Here is a 16,016-nt window from a genome sequence, read left to right on the forward strand (position 1 = left end):
GGAACTGAAATAACAGGCAGTGGTGTAGTTCAAGACTGTGGTGCATTAGCAAAGGTCGGCTAGGGAGGAAGCTTGTACAATACCTGCCTATAACAGATGTGGCTCTAGCCATTCCTTTTGGCCCCTCATTTTACTGAGCAGAGCTAAATTCAGCCACGGTTTTTCCAGTATAAAAGACTTTGTATTAAAGGGAAAAGAGGTTGTGCCAACCTTTGTGCTTTGGATCCTCTTCTCATTGATTGGGATTTTGCACTACAGCACATAAACTAAATTAATTAGTAAACTGAACATTCCTTTTTAAAGGAATGCTACTTTAAGAGAACTAAATTGCTTGAAGGTTAGTCTCAGCAGTCTTAGTGCATTATATAAGGAAGGGTTAAAACAGAGTAGTCAGCTCTTTAAGGACAAGAGTGGTTCCCAGCATTCCTGAGCAATGTCCTTTGGCCTGTTCTCTGAGCAGCACTGATGGGCTCCTCAATCAGGCCCTGATTCAAAGCCATTGGACAGACTCCCTTTGACTTCAGTGAGCTTTGGATCAGCTAATCAAAGTTTAAAAAGAGTTTTGGTCTTGCTCTTTGCTTCCTTCTGGAGCAGCTGCTCTGAGGAGTGTTCCTGCTGCCCCCTTTACAAAAGGGGATGTTCTGGTAGCGCTCGTGGACCTGATTTTCAGAGGCACTGAGTACCCACATTCCTGCTGTAGTCACTGGTGTGAGCAATGGTAGGGGCACTAGTATAGACAGGCCACAGCAGTTTTGGCCGCCATTTCATTACTGATCATAGTAGGTCTAGATAAAAAAGAGCTGAAAATTATCAGCAGCCAGTCTACACTAGAATTCCTGCCTTTACTCTCACTGATGGAGCTGCTACAGTGCTAGATCAAGGATGGGAGATTCCCAAAAAGTCTCTGTGTAAACAAGACCTGAGAGCACAGATTGAATCCACTGTTTTGTTCTTATCGTTGTTCAGCTAGGGGTTAAAAACCCCTTCGTTTTGGTGGCATACATATGTACTTCTAACTAGATTACCTGGTGCGTCTCCCTCTCTTTTTTTTTTCCTTATTACTTGAAGAGCTGTGGCAGAAAAGAACCCTTCACTTCAATCCAGTGCAGAAGTGGGAGTTAATGCCTATGTGTCTGTGCACCTCTCCTTCCTACCTGAGGGGGAGAAGCGCACTACCCGAGCTGTGGCTCGGACTTTCTGCCCGGAGTTTGATCACCACACTGAGTTCCCTTGTAACCTCGTCGTCCAGAGAAGCAGCGGAGAAGCATGTTGTCTGGGGGAGCTCTTGCAATCTGCACAGATAGTCTTCTGCATCTACCACCAGAGCATCAAGTCAGGTAAACAAAACACAAATGAGTAGGAATCCTAGGTGACTATTGGTAATGGTGTTATTGACATTAGCTTCTCAGGTATAGGACACACAGTGAATATTCACTGTGTAACTGAAATTTAGGTAAATGTATTTATTCCACTTATACTTTGGCCAAGCCCTTGGGGCTACAGCTGGTTTTCAAGGGGATTTTCAGTGACCACAAGTGGTCGGGATGTCAATTTTACATCTCATCCAAAAGAAGGTAATACAGTAGTGATGCTGCCTGCACTTACATAGCACCTTTCATATGAGGATTTCAGGACCCATTACAAAGGCACGTTAGCCTTGTTACCCGCATTTTATAGATGAGGAAACAAGAGAAGGAAATTAAGTGACTTGCTTAAAGTCCTGCAATGATATTACCTCCCCCACCTTGTCTCTCTAATATCCTGGGATCAACACAGCTACAACAACACCGCATTCCTCCTGAAACATCAGTATTGTTTCCTGCAGCCCCCTGGGTTTCCCCTGGAGGTCTTCCACTGAACTAATGACATTGCCTGACCTTGCTTAGATTGAAATGTGATGAGATCACAGCCTGAAATGGTAACTTTTTGTAAAGAAGGTTACAGATTATTTCTAAAAGTGGAAGATATGTTTCGAAAGTGGTATTAAGTGTCATTGTTTACATCTTATTTAAACGGATTAATTGATTGTTTTCCTCTGGCTGCATTAAGGCACTAGTATCTCAAAAATAGCATGCAATTTTATGATGGCAACTTTTCCTGTTGTCTCCATAGACAGCGGAGACCTCTTCAAGCTTTTTATAGCATTATGTTGTAGAATATTCTAATAATACAATTTAATTAAAGATATCAGTCTTCAGTGATAGGCAAAAAAACTCAACTGTTGGCATGAGTAAGCTACTCAGTTACTCTGTGGACAGTACAATAGCTCTTTGATGCTTATTTTAGAGCACGTTGGTAGTGGAAGTACTCCCTAGAATGCTCCCAAAACGCGACAGTGCTGGAGCACACATCCTATAAGTAGAGTGCACTACTTGTGGATTTCCAACAACTGTGGTTATTTACTCCACCGTTTTTCACTCTGAGTTTGACCAAATATGTGTTGTGCCTCCTTGGTGGACTTTCACATTTCTTTTTTTCATGGAGGGAAGTATATGCCAATGTTATGACCTTAGATCTCTTCTAACAAAATGATATAGCTCTCACTAGGAGACTAATGCTTTATGAATTACTTGTGCATGTTTTAAATCAACCCCAGCTCGATGTGTCTGGATATCTTTGATTTTGATTCTACAGCCACTGGTTCAATGAAAACTCAAACATCAGGAGACTACCTGCTTGGAACAGTCAGGGTGCCAACAAAAGACCTGTTGATCAAAAGATCAGGTAAAGTGGAAATGCCATATTACTGACATTATCAATATAAACAGTACTTCAGTAGTAACATACTGTATTGCTTATGTGGGTTACATGTGTTGCTTCCTATTTTCTGAAGCCAAAGTTCTCTCATAAGCATTAGGGTTTTTTTAATTAGATTCCTTATTAAAATCACATTTAACTGAAGTTCATTGAAAATCATCTGCTGGGATATGCTATGATCTGCTGATCTGCTAGGTAGCCCATGTGAAAATGAGATTCATTCTTGAAGTTGGGAATAGCTATTATATTAGACTATGAATATGTGTTGCACAGCTCTTTGGCTTCTCTCTCATCAGACGTGCACTATCAGCCCTTATTATCTAGAAGTATGTGCAGGACATAAGAAGAAAATGGAAAAATACACACCCACAGTGAACTGACCCAGTAAATATTAATTGCCTGAATTTTTTGGTGCAAGTGCTATGTATTAACCACTCTAGGGACTGAAAACTACACTGGCCTGAAATCTAGAACTTGCAATATTCAGTCAGGGATGTGTGAGATGCAGCAGCTATAAACAAACGCTCATACAATGAGAAAACAACAGGTTGGATTCCCAGATTTCCATAGTGTAAAATGACCACTTCTGGCACTGACAGGTTGGAAACTATCAGGCCTTGAAATCAAGAGATTCTGATTATAATCTTGTTTATTTCCACTTCAGTCTGAATATGATTTTAGCAACCACTTTCTCAAACCTTAAGAGTTTAAAAAACAGTTGGTTTGTATATTCCATCTGGAAGCTAAGAATTCCAGCTTTATTGACTAGAGCTTCATGAGATATTCACTTGTAAAACCATATCATTAATTAAGTGGAAAATAAAGTAAAATGGTAATCCGGATCATGAGATTTTTTTTTTATTTTATTATTATTATTATTATTATTTTTAAGGCCGGATAATTTTTAACCTTGGCAGGTGGCAAATACTTATATAAACCAAACGCTTTCAAGAGGAATAAACTTTTCCAAGTATTGGTTCTGGAACAGTGATCCAGGAGGGAGAAAATCCCTTTTTCTATTTGCATTTCTCAAAAATGTAATGACTGAGTCTGATTACTCTCTGTTGTTCTGCTGAAGGTATTACAGGATGGTACTCAGTAACCCTACCTGAGGATTTGGTGCTTTCTCATTGCACAAACATCATGGAAAACATAGTAGGAGGGCTGGAGCTTTCTATTACTTTTGCTCATCATGGTGACAGAGAACGAGTTGTGGAGGCTGCTAAGCTTTTAGGCTGGAATCATGAGGAAAGCCATGAAGATAGTATGGATGATGATGACGAATGGCATCTGAGCAAAAATCCCGCCACTGTAACCATTTCTACCCCCAGAGTGTGGTTACCGATGCATTGCATGCTACTTGCAGGCCAGACGCACATAAATAAAAGCACTTACTGCTATCTCCGATATAAATTGTACGATCAGGAAGCCATTTTGACTTTACTTCAGAGGCCAAAATTAACTGAAGATGAAAAACATGTTACAGTGATGTTTAAGAAAACAAAAGAGATGGAACTTACAAGGAGCCAAGCACTGTTGTGGTACTTCAGAGAGGAGAAGCTAGAAATCCAAGTGTGGCGGGCTTATGGGAAAGAAAACAACGTTGAAAGACCACTTGATACAGATCGCCTTATCGGCTCTGCTTTTGTGGACCTTGCAGCACTTGGACAGAAGTCAAGGAGAACGCTCACAGTCAGTGGTCAGTCTATAAAGAAAATTCTTACACTTCATTCCTTCTTTTATTCCATTTCTTTATGTACTTTTTAGCTGGTTTAACCTCATCCATATGTAGTTGTCTGAAGCAAACCAGTTGCAGCCTTGTTTTGTCCTTTCTATGTTGTTGGCTCATGTTGTTTTCTTGAAAAGATGAGCAAGGTTAAAACACTTACGTCAAAGTTCAAAGCTTAGTGAGTTATACTGGTGAAGAATTTGGTAATGGTGATCAATAAATGGGTGAAGAATTAGTGTTAGTGACTTGAGGAAGGATTCCTCATTAGAATCTGAATCACTGAACTAGTATTAATGATGATCAGGCACAATAGCACAGCAAAGGAGCCACTGGTTAGAGTTCACACAAGAAACCTGTATTGTCTGCTAGTAGTTAAAGTAAAGGACTAGAAAATTGGAAGAACCCTTGGAGTTTTCTATTCTGTTCTGTTCTGGTTCTATATTTCATACATCACTATGATATCAATTCCAGGTCACCCAACAACTTGCAGTCTGATCTTCTAGACCAATGGTTCTCAACCAGGGGTCCAGGGCCCCCCGTGAGCAGGTTTCAGGGGGTCCTCCAAGCAGGGCCAGCGTTAGACTTGCTAGGGCCCAGGGCAGAAAGCCGAAGCCCCACTGCATGAGGCTGAAACCTGGGGCCCTGAGCCCCACCACCTGGGGCTGAAGCCAAAGCCTGAGCAACTTAGATTCGCAGGGACCCCTGTGGCATGGGCCCCAGGCAATTGCCCTGCTTGCTACCTCCTAATGTCAGCCCTGGCTTTCATATGCAGAAAACCAGTTGTTGTGGCACAGGTGGGCCGGGGAGTTTTTTTATCATGTTGCGGGGGGGGCGGCCTTAGAAAGAAAGAGGTTGAGAACCCCTGTTCTAGACAAGTTATTTGATCCTCATTTGGCCAGGCTTGAACCTGGTGCGGTTAAAACTAGAAACTGCAGGTAAAAAACCCTCAGAATAAAAACTCTGCACAGGCTGTATCTGAATTTTGTTTCCTGGATACGGTCACAAAATCATGCCAAAGGCAGCGTTTCCAGTTCACATATGAAGTTGAGAGAAAAGTGCAGTATATCTTAATTTCAGCTGTCCATGGGAAAATGAAAAATTAACTTTTCTAGAGCTGCCCATTGCTTTTTTCCTTTACAGACTGATGTTACTAACAACTCCTGGGGGATCTGTTTGTGTAGAGATGACATTACCAGATTTGAGATCCACCCCACAGATCTGAAAACAGACTTTTGTCTTCATGAAATATAACCGCTCTTTCCAAGATACTAAATTTTGTCTTTTGTTTGTTTGTAAATACCCTGTTACAGGTATCTATCCAGTGTTCAGGCGCAATGCTTCAAACCTGTCAGGAGCTGCTGTACGAGTTCACCTTACACTTGCTTCTACTCATTCTCATATTAATTCTGCTCATGGATTTGACTGTGCTGAAGATGTCAGTAACAGTGAAGATGAAGGTGCAGAGAAGGTTCCTGACACAGGCCAGCAAGTCTTGAAGAGCCACAATCACAAACTGAATTCCTCAAGCTCAGAAATCCCTGTTGTGAAACCATCTGAGGAGACTAACGCAAAGGATCTGGAAAACACATTTGCTGTCACTATCCTTGTGGAAAGAGCAATGCACTTAAGTTTAAAAGGTAAGAAATTTTCTTGCAAAATATATGTTCTTTTAAAAGATATTGTCAGCTATTTTACAGCAATTTAAAAAAAAGCAATTCCCAAGAGATTTTACAAAACTTAATATTAACAGGAATGTTTTCATTATGTTTTGAATTTCAATCAGAACAATTTTCATTTGGATTTAAATATTCCCCTGCAGAGTTGCAGCCCCATACCACTACATCATCATGTTAGTTCATGAGCATCAGAAAGTGAACCTGCCCATTCTATTTCTATTCTCCATGCAAAATGGACATGGGCAAAATGTAAACAAGCAGCGTAATGTTAAAAAAATACACTTGTTGAAATGACTACTGAATTCTGGAGTCAGAGGCACATCCGAATAGCGGCCTATTTGCCCATCCTTAATTCTAGGCAATGTTAATAGAAGACATTCTTTCAGACTAGCAATTTTCAGCTTATTCATTTCTGGAACTAAGCTAGTGACACAAAACTAGAAATCTGGGAACTGCCAGAATCTGTGGTGATAAGGGGTGATGTAAGAATCTATAAAGATTAGAATGAACTCACGGTAACCTTGAGGAAGTCATTTTGTGTCAGTTTTCCACTTTGTTAAATGAGAATGATATTTAGATGCCCAGTTACCGTGATGATGAGCACCAATAATTACTTTTTAATATATCTTCCAATCTGTTAATTCTGAACATATTTTAAAATATTCCATTTTAGTGAGATTATACTTAGCACTTGGTGTGCTCCTAAGGTGACACGCTTGCTGGCTTTTTAATTTTTTTTAAGCTGTCTGCTATTCCTGCCACCTGCAGTCAGTACTAAATGAAGGTCTTTTTGTTGAAAAAGAAGTGAATCAATCCCTTGAGATTTCCACATACATCCCAGTGCACCTTCACTCCTCCACATCTTGGCCCCTCTGTGTGTGCGCGCATGCACACGCGCATGTGTGTGTTTAGCACTTAGCACAGTGGGCCCTTAGTCCTGATTGGAGCCTTTAGGGTCTAGGCAATACCTGAATGCAAACAATAAATATTAATAATAAAAGCAATACTGCCAGGAAGGACTGTGCAGGAAGGCCCAGATTAGCTAAAGCTTTGAAGTTTTTCCTAGAAATGGTCCAGTTACAATCTGCTGTGTAACAATGTAGATGAATAAATTTAAATGATTGCCCACCAGAGTTTACTGGCATGAGGTATTGCAAAAGCAAGAATAAAATGATCATCCACCAACCGTGCTTTAAGCACAAGTGCTGCTGGTACACTCGGAGTCCAACTTGTTTTTTTGAACGAACAATGATTCTATAATCTTCTGAAGGTCGTAGTCTGTGTGTGTGTTCAGGAACTTGATGCAATACTATTTGCTACTAAAAGGATTTTGGAACACAATAAACAATGTTTCTTTTGTGTAAGGAATTGTTTGTGAATACCGAGAGAGATGCTCGCAAACGGAAAAGAGTTGGAGAAACTATTTTATGCCTGTTTCAGCAACAATATTTATCTTAATAAGGAAAAGTTCATTGTGATACTATAGATAACAAGGGTAGAATGAATGTTACTGTCTAGTACATTAAGGATGACAATTTTTTCTGGAACTTTAATGAAACATTGTCAACTTAATAGCTAGTCAGTTTCAAAAAATTAGCTAAACCTAGCTGCAGGTAGTAACCCTGTCTCTGAGCCTCCTGCAATTTTTGTGGTTTTACAATCAGATTTTCCCATTTTAATGGGGGAACCAGTTAAACTGACTATACATAAAGTGCTACCAAACACAAAGTAAACTGGAAAAAAATAGTTTTTTTTTCTCTAACATCATTTTAGTTACAATAATATTGGGTGTCACTTGTAACAATAATAGCTCCTTGCAAGTTCAGCAGGAAAAATACATTCAACTTTTCTTCCAGTGGACTGAACTGAAACCCTTACCACAGGATTTCCAATGAAGGATCAGAAAGAGGGCTGTGTGAGAAGCATCTCATTAGGATCCACTGACTATTATGGTAACAACAAGGTAAGCAGCTACTGCACTATGCCCCTGATTTTATTAAAGTGAAGAAAGTGATTTAAAATCAGGGGCATAGTGCAGTAGCTGCTTACCTTGTTGTTACCATGATAGTCAGTGGATCCTAATGAGATGCTTCTCACACAGCCCTCTTTCTGATCCTTCATTGGGAATCCTGTGGTAAGGGTTTCAGTTCAGTCCACTGGAAGAAAAGTTGAATGTATTTTTCCTGCTGAACTTGCCAGGAGCCCAAGTGCTGCATCTAATTTGTGTAAAATGCAGCAGGCTGCTTAAACCACCCTTATTTTTTTTATATGGAGTGCAGCCCACAGAGGCACTCCAATAGCATACTGGAGGAAGTGATCAATAGCAACCTCTCTGGCTGATAGAGGAGTGGTATTTGGTTCCAAAGAGAGTCCTATCCACCCCACCTCCTTGATTAAAGCCTCACCTACCAGAAAATCGCGTAGCTGTAATTCATCACCGGAACAGCTCCGCTGGCAATTAGACAGCACAGTGGTAAAAATACCAAAATTCTCTTTCTACTACAGCTGCTACCACTGTTAGAACTATAGCATAGTGAATTATGGCTGCAAAGCTTGCTAGTGTTGACACCACCTAAGAAGAAGAATTGCAAAGCAGAGAGAAAATTGGGGGGTGGGAATCCTCTGTTGAAGGACCCTCCCAAAGGGCACAAATCAGGCCAGACTCATAGCTCCTCATTTTTCCAATATAATTCAGTGCAGATGGCCACAGAATATATAGCACCCAATGCTTTCTGAGGTACTTAATATTCCATGTCTTCCAGTTTTTGGAAAGTGTCCAGATTCCTAGATATGACCTTGTGTTACTGTGAATGCACATTGTCTGCCAGGGGAGCCAAACTAGGTCAAGCCAATTAACTGATTACTTTATCTTTTTTCTCACAAGACTTCTTCCAGGTTTTTAGAAAACAAAAAATTAGGGGGAAGTGTTTGTGTTTCCAGTCCCGAACTGTTTTTATACAAGTCATAATAATCGGCTTCTAACAAAAGCCTTGCAAAGCTTTCTCCTCTACGTTGCAAAATGTATGGCGTCTGTGGTAGATCAGCTTTGTTATTAAGCCTCTGTCTGCACTTGTATTAAAAACAGTGTTTCCTAAAGCTTTTAGAATCCGATTTTACAACCACTGTAGGGAAGACCAGTCAGAGTCCATTATCTATGGCCTTGTGGTTAAGAAAAGGGACTGGGCCTCAGGAGATCAGTAGTTCTTTGCTGTGGGGTGGACTGTTTCCTCGAGCAAATCACTTGGCTCAGGGGTTCTCAAGCTGCGGGACGTGACCCCGAGGGGTCATGAGGTTATTACATGTGGGGTCATGAGCTGTCAGCCTCCACCCCCGAGCCTCGCTTCGCCTCCAGCATTTATAATAGTGTTAAATATAAAAAAATGTGTTTTCAATTTATGAGGGGGTCGCGCTCAGAGGCTTGCTGTGTGAAAGGAGTCATCAATACAAAGGTTTGAGAGCCAATGACTTAGGCCTTTTATGCACTACTTTTTTCCCCCTAAAATTTCCCACTGGTGCTGCTCCACCAGTGATAGGACCCGTGGGAGAACAAGTGCAGGTGAGGTGCCAGTGGCCACCAGTGCTCTAACCACCATATTCATCCCTGCTCAGAGAATGTCTAGATGACACTATGGCAAAAACCCCAGAGGCTGCCAGCACCTTAGTAGGTCAAGAAGTCCCACGTATTGCTGCCATGGGAGCTGACTGGTGGTAGAAGTGGGGGGAAGGTTTCTTTTGGGGGGGCGAGTATAGTGTAGACAGAGCTTATTTCTCTCTCTGCCTCCATTCTTTATCTATACATGGGGTTAATACCTTACCGGGATGTTCTGAGCCTAAATCCCTGTTATGTAATGTTTGTGAGACATTACATTAAAAAAAACTTACTAACCCTTGGACATCTTTGGCACCTTGCATTTGTCTGTAAGTTAGTGCACATTTCCTTATTTCAAGCCTGACAGGAGATGGGTTCCTGTGTTGTAATCGTTCTAAATAGCTGTGCTTGGTACAGGAACGTATTCGGTCACCGATCAGTATGAGGGCCCTGCAGAGCCAACACACATCTCATAGAATTTAAGGCCAGAAGATACCATCATGATCATCTAGTCTGACCTCCCGATACACTGCAGGCCACAGAACCTCGCCCACCCACTCCTGCAATAGGCCCCCACAACTTCTGGCTGAGTTACTGAAGTCCTCAGATCTTGATTTAAAGACTTCAAGTTACAGAGAATCCACCATTTACTCTAGTTCAAACCAGCAAGTGACTCATGCAACACTCTGCAGAGGAAGGCGAAAAAACCGCCAGGGTCTCTGCCAGTCTGACCTGGGGGAAAATTTCTTCCTGAACCCAAATATGGTGATCAGTTACACCCTGAGCATGTGCAAGACCCACCAGCCAGACACCTGGGAAAGAGTTCTCTGTAGTCACAGCCCTCCCCCTCAGTCTATTGGAGATATTTGCAGACAGCAGTCATGAATGGGCCATATGCAGTTGTAGTCAATCTCATTGTGCCATCTTCTCCATAAACTTACCCAGCTCAGTCTTAAAACAAGTTAGGTTTTTTGCCCCCACTACTCCCTTGGAAGGCTGTTCCAATCTTCACTCCTCTAATGGGTAGAAAACATTGTCTAATTTCAAGCCTAAACTTATCGATGGACGGTTTATACATTTGTTCTTCTGCCAACATTGGCCCTTAACTTAATTTAAATAACTCCTCTCCCTCTCTGGTATTTATCCCTCTGATGTATTTATAGAAAGCAATCATATCTCCTCTCAGCCTTCATTTAGTCAGGCTAAACAAGACAGGCTCCTTAAGTCTCCTCTCGTACGGTAGGTTCTCCATTCCTCTGATCATCCTGGCAGCCGTTCTCTGGACCTATTCCAGATCTGGGAGAGTGAGTTAGGTTCTATTTTGGGTTGTGCATTATCCACAAAATTGCTGTATAATTTCTAACTATGTGACCAGTTCTGCCCCTAGTTATACCTACAAAACCCTATTGATGAGAATGGTGTTGCTCAGGTGTAACTGAAAGCAAAATTTGTCAGGAGGAATTTTTAATACTGGTTACTGGTGAGATGAGCCAGAAATAACCCAGTTTGACTTTTGGATCCTGAGATACATTTGCAAGGCTGATAATATTTATTTAAAAAAAAAAAAAACACCCTTAACTGAGCAAATTTTTATATGTAATCAACAATCACAGAACCCCAATGTCATTTTTAGAGTTACTTTCATAGTAAAGGTACACGCTAGTATTTTGCACTCCACTCATATCCTGACTGGAGCTAGTGAAAGTCAGCAGCTTCCTGGGCTTGCTCTGCTACCCTAAGGAAACCAACAGCTGTCAGGCTGAGCTGGCCTTTGCCATGATACACAGGTTTTATCTTTGTCACAAGGTGAAACCATTATTATCTCTAGCTAATAGGTTTGTTCTGTTGTAACACAATACTTAATTTTTTTATGAAATAATTAATCATCTGCCTTATTCTAACCACAATTCATTATATTTTAGGGAGTCCTCTCACTGAACGTGGAGTGACAGCACCCAGTAGCTATGTGACGTTTGCGGTTGCTGATGCAGATGCTCCAATAGCCACTGCAATAATAGAAAACGCTGACTCACCAGTTTGGGACTTTCAGCAGCAAACAAGGTATGTAATGCCTTTCAGAGGCAGACACTTTCATAGCCATGGTGTCTGGCAGCCAGGGGCCAGACACTGAATGAATAGATGCATTTAGCAAAGTGGTCCTCCAGTAATTGGACCTGTTCTGTTATGATTCCTACGTGTTATTTTATCACCACTCACAGTTTTATGCAAGTCCCCTTGTGGTCCAGAAGCAGCAGCTTTAACCAAGTAAACAGAGAGAGGCTTTCTCCGGCCAAAGCAGTAGGAGCCTTGCTAAGCTTGTCACAGCTGAAAATCCGTGTTTGCATATCTTGCAGTAGCTCTAGTGCCTATAATGTCTGGATTGAGTTGTAAGAGGGAAGGTATGGTCTGGGCTAAAACACAGGACCAGGAGTCAGACCTCTATTGTATTTCTGGCTATACCATAGACTTCTCAGGTGATGTTAGGTAAGACATTTAACATCTCTGTGCTTCAGTTTCCCCACCTGTAAAATGGAGCTGATAACATTTTCTACCTCACAGGGCTGTCGTGAGGATTAATTCATTAATGTTAGCGAAGTTCTTTGCACTTTCATGTCTTTTTATTAAGTTTGTATGGTGTCCAGAACAGTGGGGTCCTGGTCCATGGCTGGGGTTCTTGGTCCACAATACAATTAATAAATAACTTACACTAGTATGTCTGTGGTGGGGATCTCATGGTTTCTGCAAAGTTTTGCAGTCAGGTGTTTGAATTAAATCTGAAGCAGTTGCCATTAGGATTTTCTAAACTAAAAGAGACCGACCACTGTGAATCAGTAAATAAAATATCTTCCATTGTTGTACACAGTGTTGTTGTAACTGAGTTGGTCCCAAAATATTAGAGAGAGAAGGTGGGTGAGGTAATATCTTGTATTGGACCAACTTCTGTTAGTGTGAGAGACAAGCTTTGGTGCTTACACAGAGCTCTCTGGATAAATTCATCTCTCTCTCCAACAGAAGTTGGTCCAATAAAAGACGTTATCTCTCCCACATTGTTTCTCAATAAATAAACTGTATTTAGCATGTTCGGCACTAACTTGTCAGTCATAGACTGCTTGGAAATTATACCAGTAACTGCACAGAGACAGGTTTGCCGGCTAGACAGTTGTTTTTATAATGCAGAGACCAATCATTCAGACACTGATAGCTGCAGTTACAAGTTTTTTTCTCTAAGGTTATTTGTGCTCAGAGCCAATCTTGAATACTAGAAATATGCCAAGTGACTTGAAAATGCTTTGGGGGAAGTAAAGGATTTTGTCTCATCACTATTTTGGAGAGGTGTTTTTTCAGAAATTAGGTTACAGTGTTTCAGGTGGCCATCTTAATCTTTATTAAAAGTTTGTTACTGTAGTGCTTGATAGTATTTTCACAGTTATCTCTCTCTCCTTTTTTCCCTGCTGTTTTCACTACCCTAATTTAAAAATATTTTAGAATAAGAAAGGAAAAAAAAAAAGCAGAAAACAAACCTATGTAGTGGTAATTATGTACATTGCACTTTTAAGGACCTACACTGTTGTTTTTCCCCATTACTCAGATAATACTTTTCATAAGGTAGACAAAATGTTATTGAAATTCCAGAGACACTTTGCCTTGCTAGCTTCTGACAAATATTATTGTTCTGCATAACAGATTATGATGATTTTATTCTTAATAGGCTATCCAAAGAACTTCTGTTGGATCCACAACAAACCCTGGTCTTCAAAGTGTGGCATAAAGCAGGTAAACCACCATGATGCAATGCAGAGAAGCCCCTGGTTCAGTGTATACAGTGGGTAATTTGGCTCCTTCCAACAGATGGAGTTAGGAATTTCAACGACATTAGTGGCCTGTCCCTAGGAGAGGGCTATACTAGCTAAGCAGTCCCCTTCATTTCCTGTCTTGCCAAAGTCCCTCCAACTGTGAGACGCTTTTAGCTAGTTTTAGTTAAGTTTAGGTTTAAAACCTTGCTTCTCACCAAGTTTAAATTGACAGGATTTTAGAAGTCAGATTTTCCTGGGGCGGGGAGATGGATTATTATTTCTCTTTTTCCTTCTATTTGTTCCTTCCAGAGTTAGCTGAAGAGTGTTCTGCAATGGCTTACAAACTCCAGTGTCTTCTGCTATCAGCAGAGGCAGGTATCATCCTGCTAATTTATGGCCTCAGTCCCATTTCTCTCCAGAGCCTCATTTTAGGCTTTTTCATGGGCCTTCCCCTAATCCTTTGGAAAGCATGTAAGGCCAGGTTCTTACCAGCTCCCATATGTGCCAGGCTCATCTCATCAGGCTGAGAGCCTTTAACCCAGCAGCCCACAAATCCTTACAAGTCTAAGCAATTCTAACAGGAGATGTTTCTGTGATTCCCCTGGTTTACTTCTTACAGACATTATTTAAAATAGAATCTGATTTACAGATAAAGATTTCAGCTCTGTCAGAAGGTAAACTACTTTGATCCTCTGCCACAGCTACTCAGGGCTGGACTCCTTTGCCCATTATTACCAAAATGTAACCAAATACTTTTATAGCAGCATGAACATACTTTAAAAAATGACGTTATAGCCAATATTCGCATTTATTGGGACAGTTGGAAGCATTTGGCCATAGGCCTTATGCCTAGCAACGTACCTATCCACACTTCCTGTTTGTTGTTACAATGGTAAAGGTACTCATTCGCCATATTACTGTTTGCTCATGTCATTGTTAAACTAGATCCTCCAATGTTTAATTGCTACAAAACAAATTTAAGTTAACAAAATATGCTGTGATGTTGGGAAGATAGCTGTATTTTATTATTTTTCTCTCCAGTGCTGATTCAAAGTACTAATTTTTAAAAATGTATTAAAGTTTAGCTGGCTGATTTTTGCCAGAGAAACTTTTATTTTGAGTCTACAATAAGTGTATAAGTCTGATAGACTTTTGTCTTATTGTTAAAAAAAAAAAATCTCCATTAGCCATTGACACAATTTCTGCTAAAAGTTTTCTTCAAAAAAAAAAACAAAACAAAACACTTGAACTGCTGGAGTAACCCAAACAATGTTCTCTTTTGTGTTTACTGGTAGGATTGTTTGTCTCTGTACCTGCTGACGTGCAGGAGAGAACAGACAAGTTATTGCAATCAACATAACAGTGTAACAGTAATCACACACAGGCATTTTAAAAGGTCTTTGGAAAGGGAATATGAGTTGGTGAATAGAAACAAAAGAAATCCTAGAGGGAGGTCATGGAGCTACACAAATTGGCCTTAAGTTTTTTTTTTTTTTTTTTCCCAACTCTCTCATTTTCCTTTACTCCCCTGTCTTTTTCAAAATGTGTTTACTTTTCCCTCCAACTGTTCAAGCTATCCATGTCTCTTGTATCACTAGCCTTTCTGGTGTCTCAGTTCATAAGTGTATAACCCTTCATGTAATAACAGAGGTGAAGTGAAGGCATTGTACCTGCCAAAGCGTGAGTTCGGGCCTTCAAGTTACTTTAAATTCTTACACTGATCTAAGTGCTGGTAATATCAACAACTGCAATAGCAACAATGAGTTTTGGCAGCTAAGGAAAAGAGGGAAGAACTGGTTTTAAAATGCATTTGGGATTTTTCAAGTCTAAACATGTCTCTAACTAATGATTAGAGATCTTGAATGGCTTCTGGTACATCTGTTTTAAAAATAATTTCAATGGGGCTCAAGTTAATGGGTATAGTTATTTGGTATTTCAAACCTATGCCTCCACCACTGCTCATTTCCTTATGTTTTTGGCTTCTGATTCCTTGGTAGCCTGCTGAGGTGTCCCACAGCATCATTCCAACTGTTCCTACCTGAAGTGAAGTAGAAATGCACAGGCCTATGTCATAAATATAAAGGGAAGGGTAAACCTCTTTAAAATCCCTCCTGGCCAGAGGAAAAATCCTCTCACCTGTAAAGGGTTAAGAAGCTAAAGGTAACCTCGCTGGCACCTGACCAAAATGACCAATGAGGAGACAAGATACTTTCAAAAGCTGGGAGGAGGGAGAGAAACAAAGGGGTCTGTGTCTGTCTGTATGCTGCTTTTGCCAGGGACAGAACAGGAATGGAGTCTTAGAACTTTTAGTAAGTAATCTAGCTAGGTATGTGTTAGATTATGATTTCTTTAAATGGCTGAGAAAAGAACTGTGCTGAATAGAATGACTATCCCTGTCTGTGTGTCTTTTTTGTAACTTAAGGTTTTGCCTAGAGGGATTCTCTATGTTTTGAATCTAATTACCCTGTAAG

At 40.6% G+C, this 16,016-nt stretch overlaps 1 protein-coding gene across 1 annotated transcript in view; it reads left to right on the forward strand.

Annotated features, from left to right (window-relative positions):
• The window catches only part of C2CD3 (C2 domain containing 3 centriole elongation regulator), a 90,059-nt gene that overhangs the window by 42,786 nt on the left and 31,257 nt on the right, over positions 1–16,016 (forward strand). Inside the window, exons 21-26 of the mRNA XM_074954779.1 lie at positions 1,069–1,337; positions 2,635–2,724; positions 3,836–4,456; positions 5,797–6,123; positions 11,674–11,812; positions 13,461–13,525. Coding sequence (XP_074810880.1) covers positions 1,069–1,337; positions 2,635–2,724; positions 3,836–4,456; positions 5,797–6,123; positions 11,674–11,812; positions 13,461–13,525 — 1,511 coding nt within the window. The remainder of the gene's footprint in view (positions 1–1,068; positions 1,338–2,634; positions 2,725–3,835; positions 4,457–5,796; positions 6,124–11,673; positions 11,813–13,460; positions 13,526–16,016) is intronic.

Source organism: Natator depressus, chromosome 1 (assembly GCF_965152275.1).
Source record: "Natator depressus isolate rNatDep1 chromosome 1, rNatDep2.hap1, whole genome shotgun sequence".
NCBI lineage: Eukaryota > Metazoa > Chordata > Testudines > Cheloniidae > Natator > Natator depressus.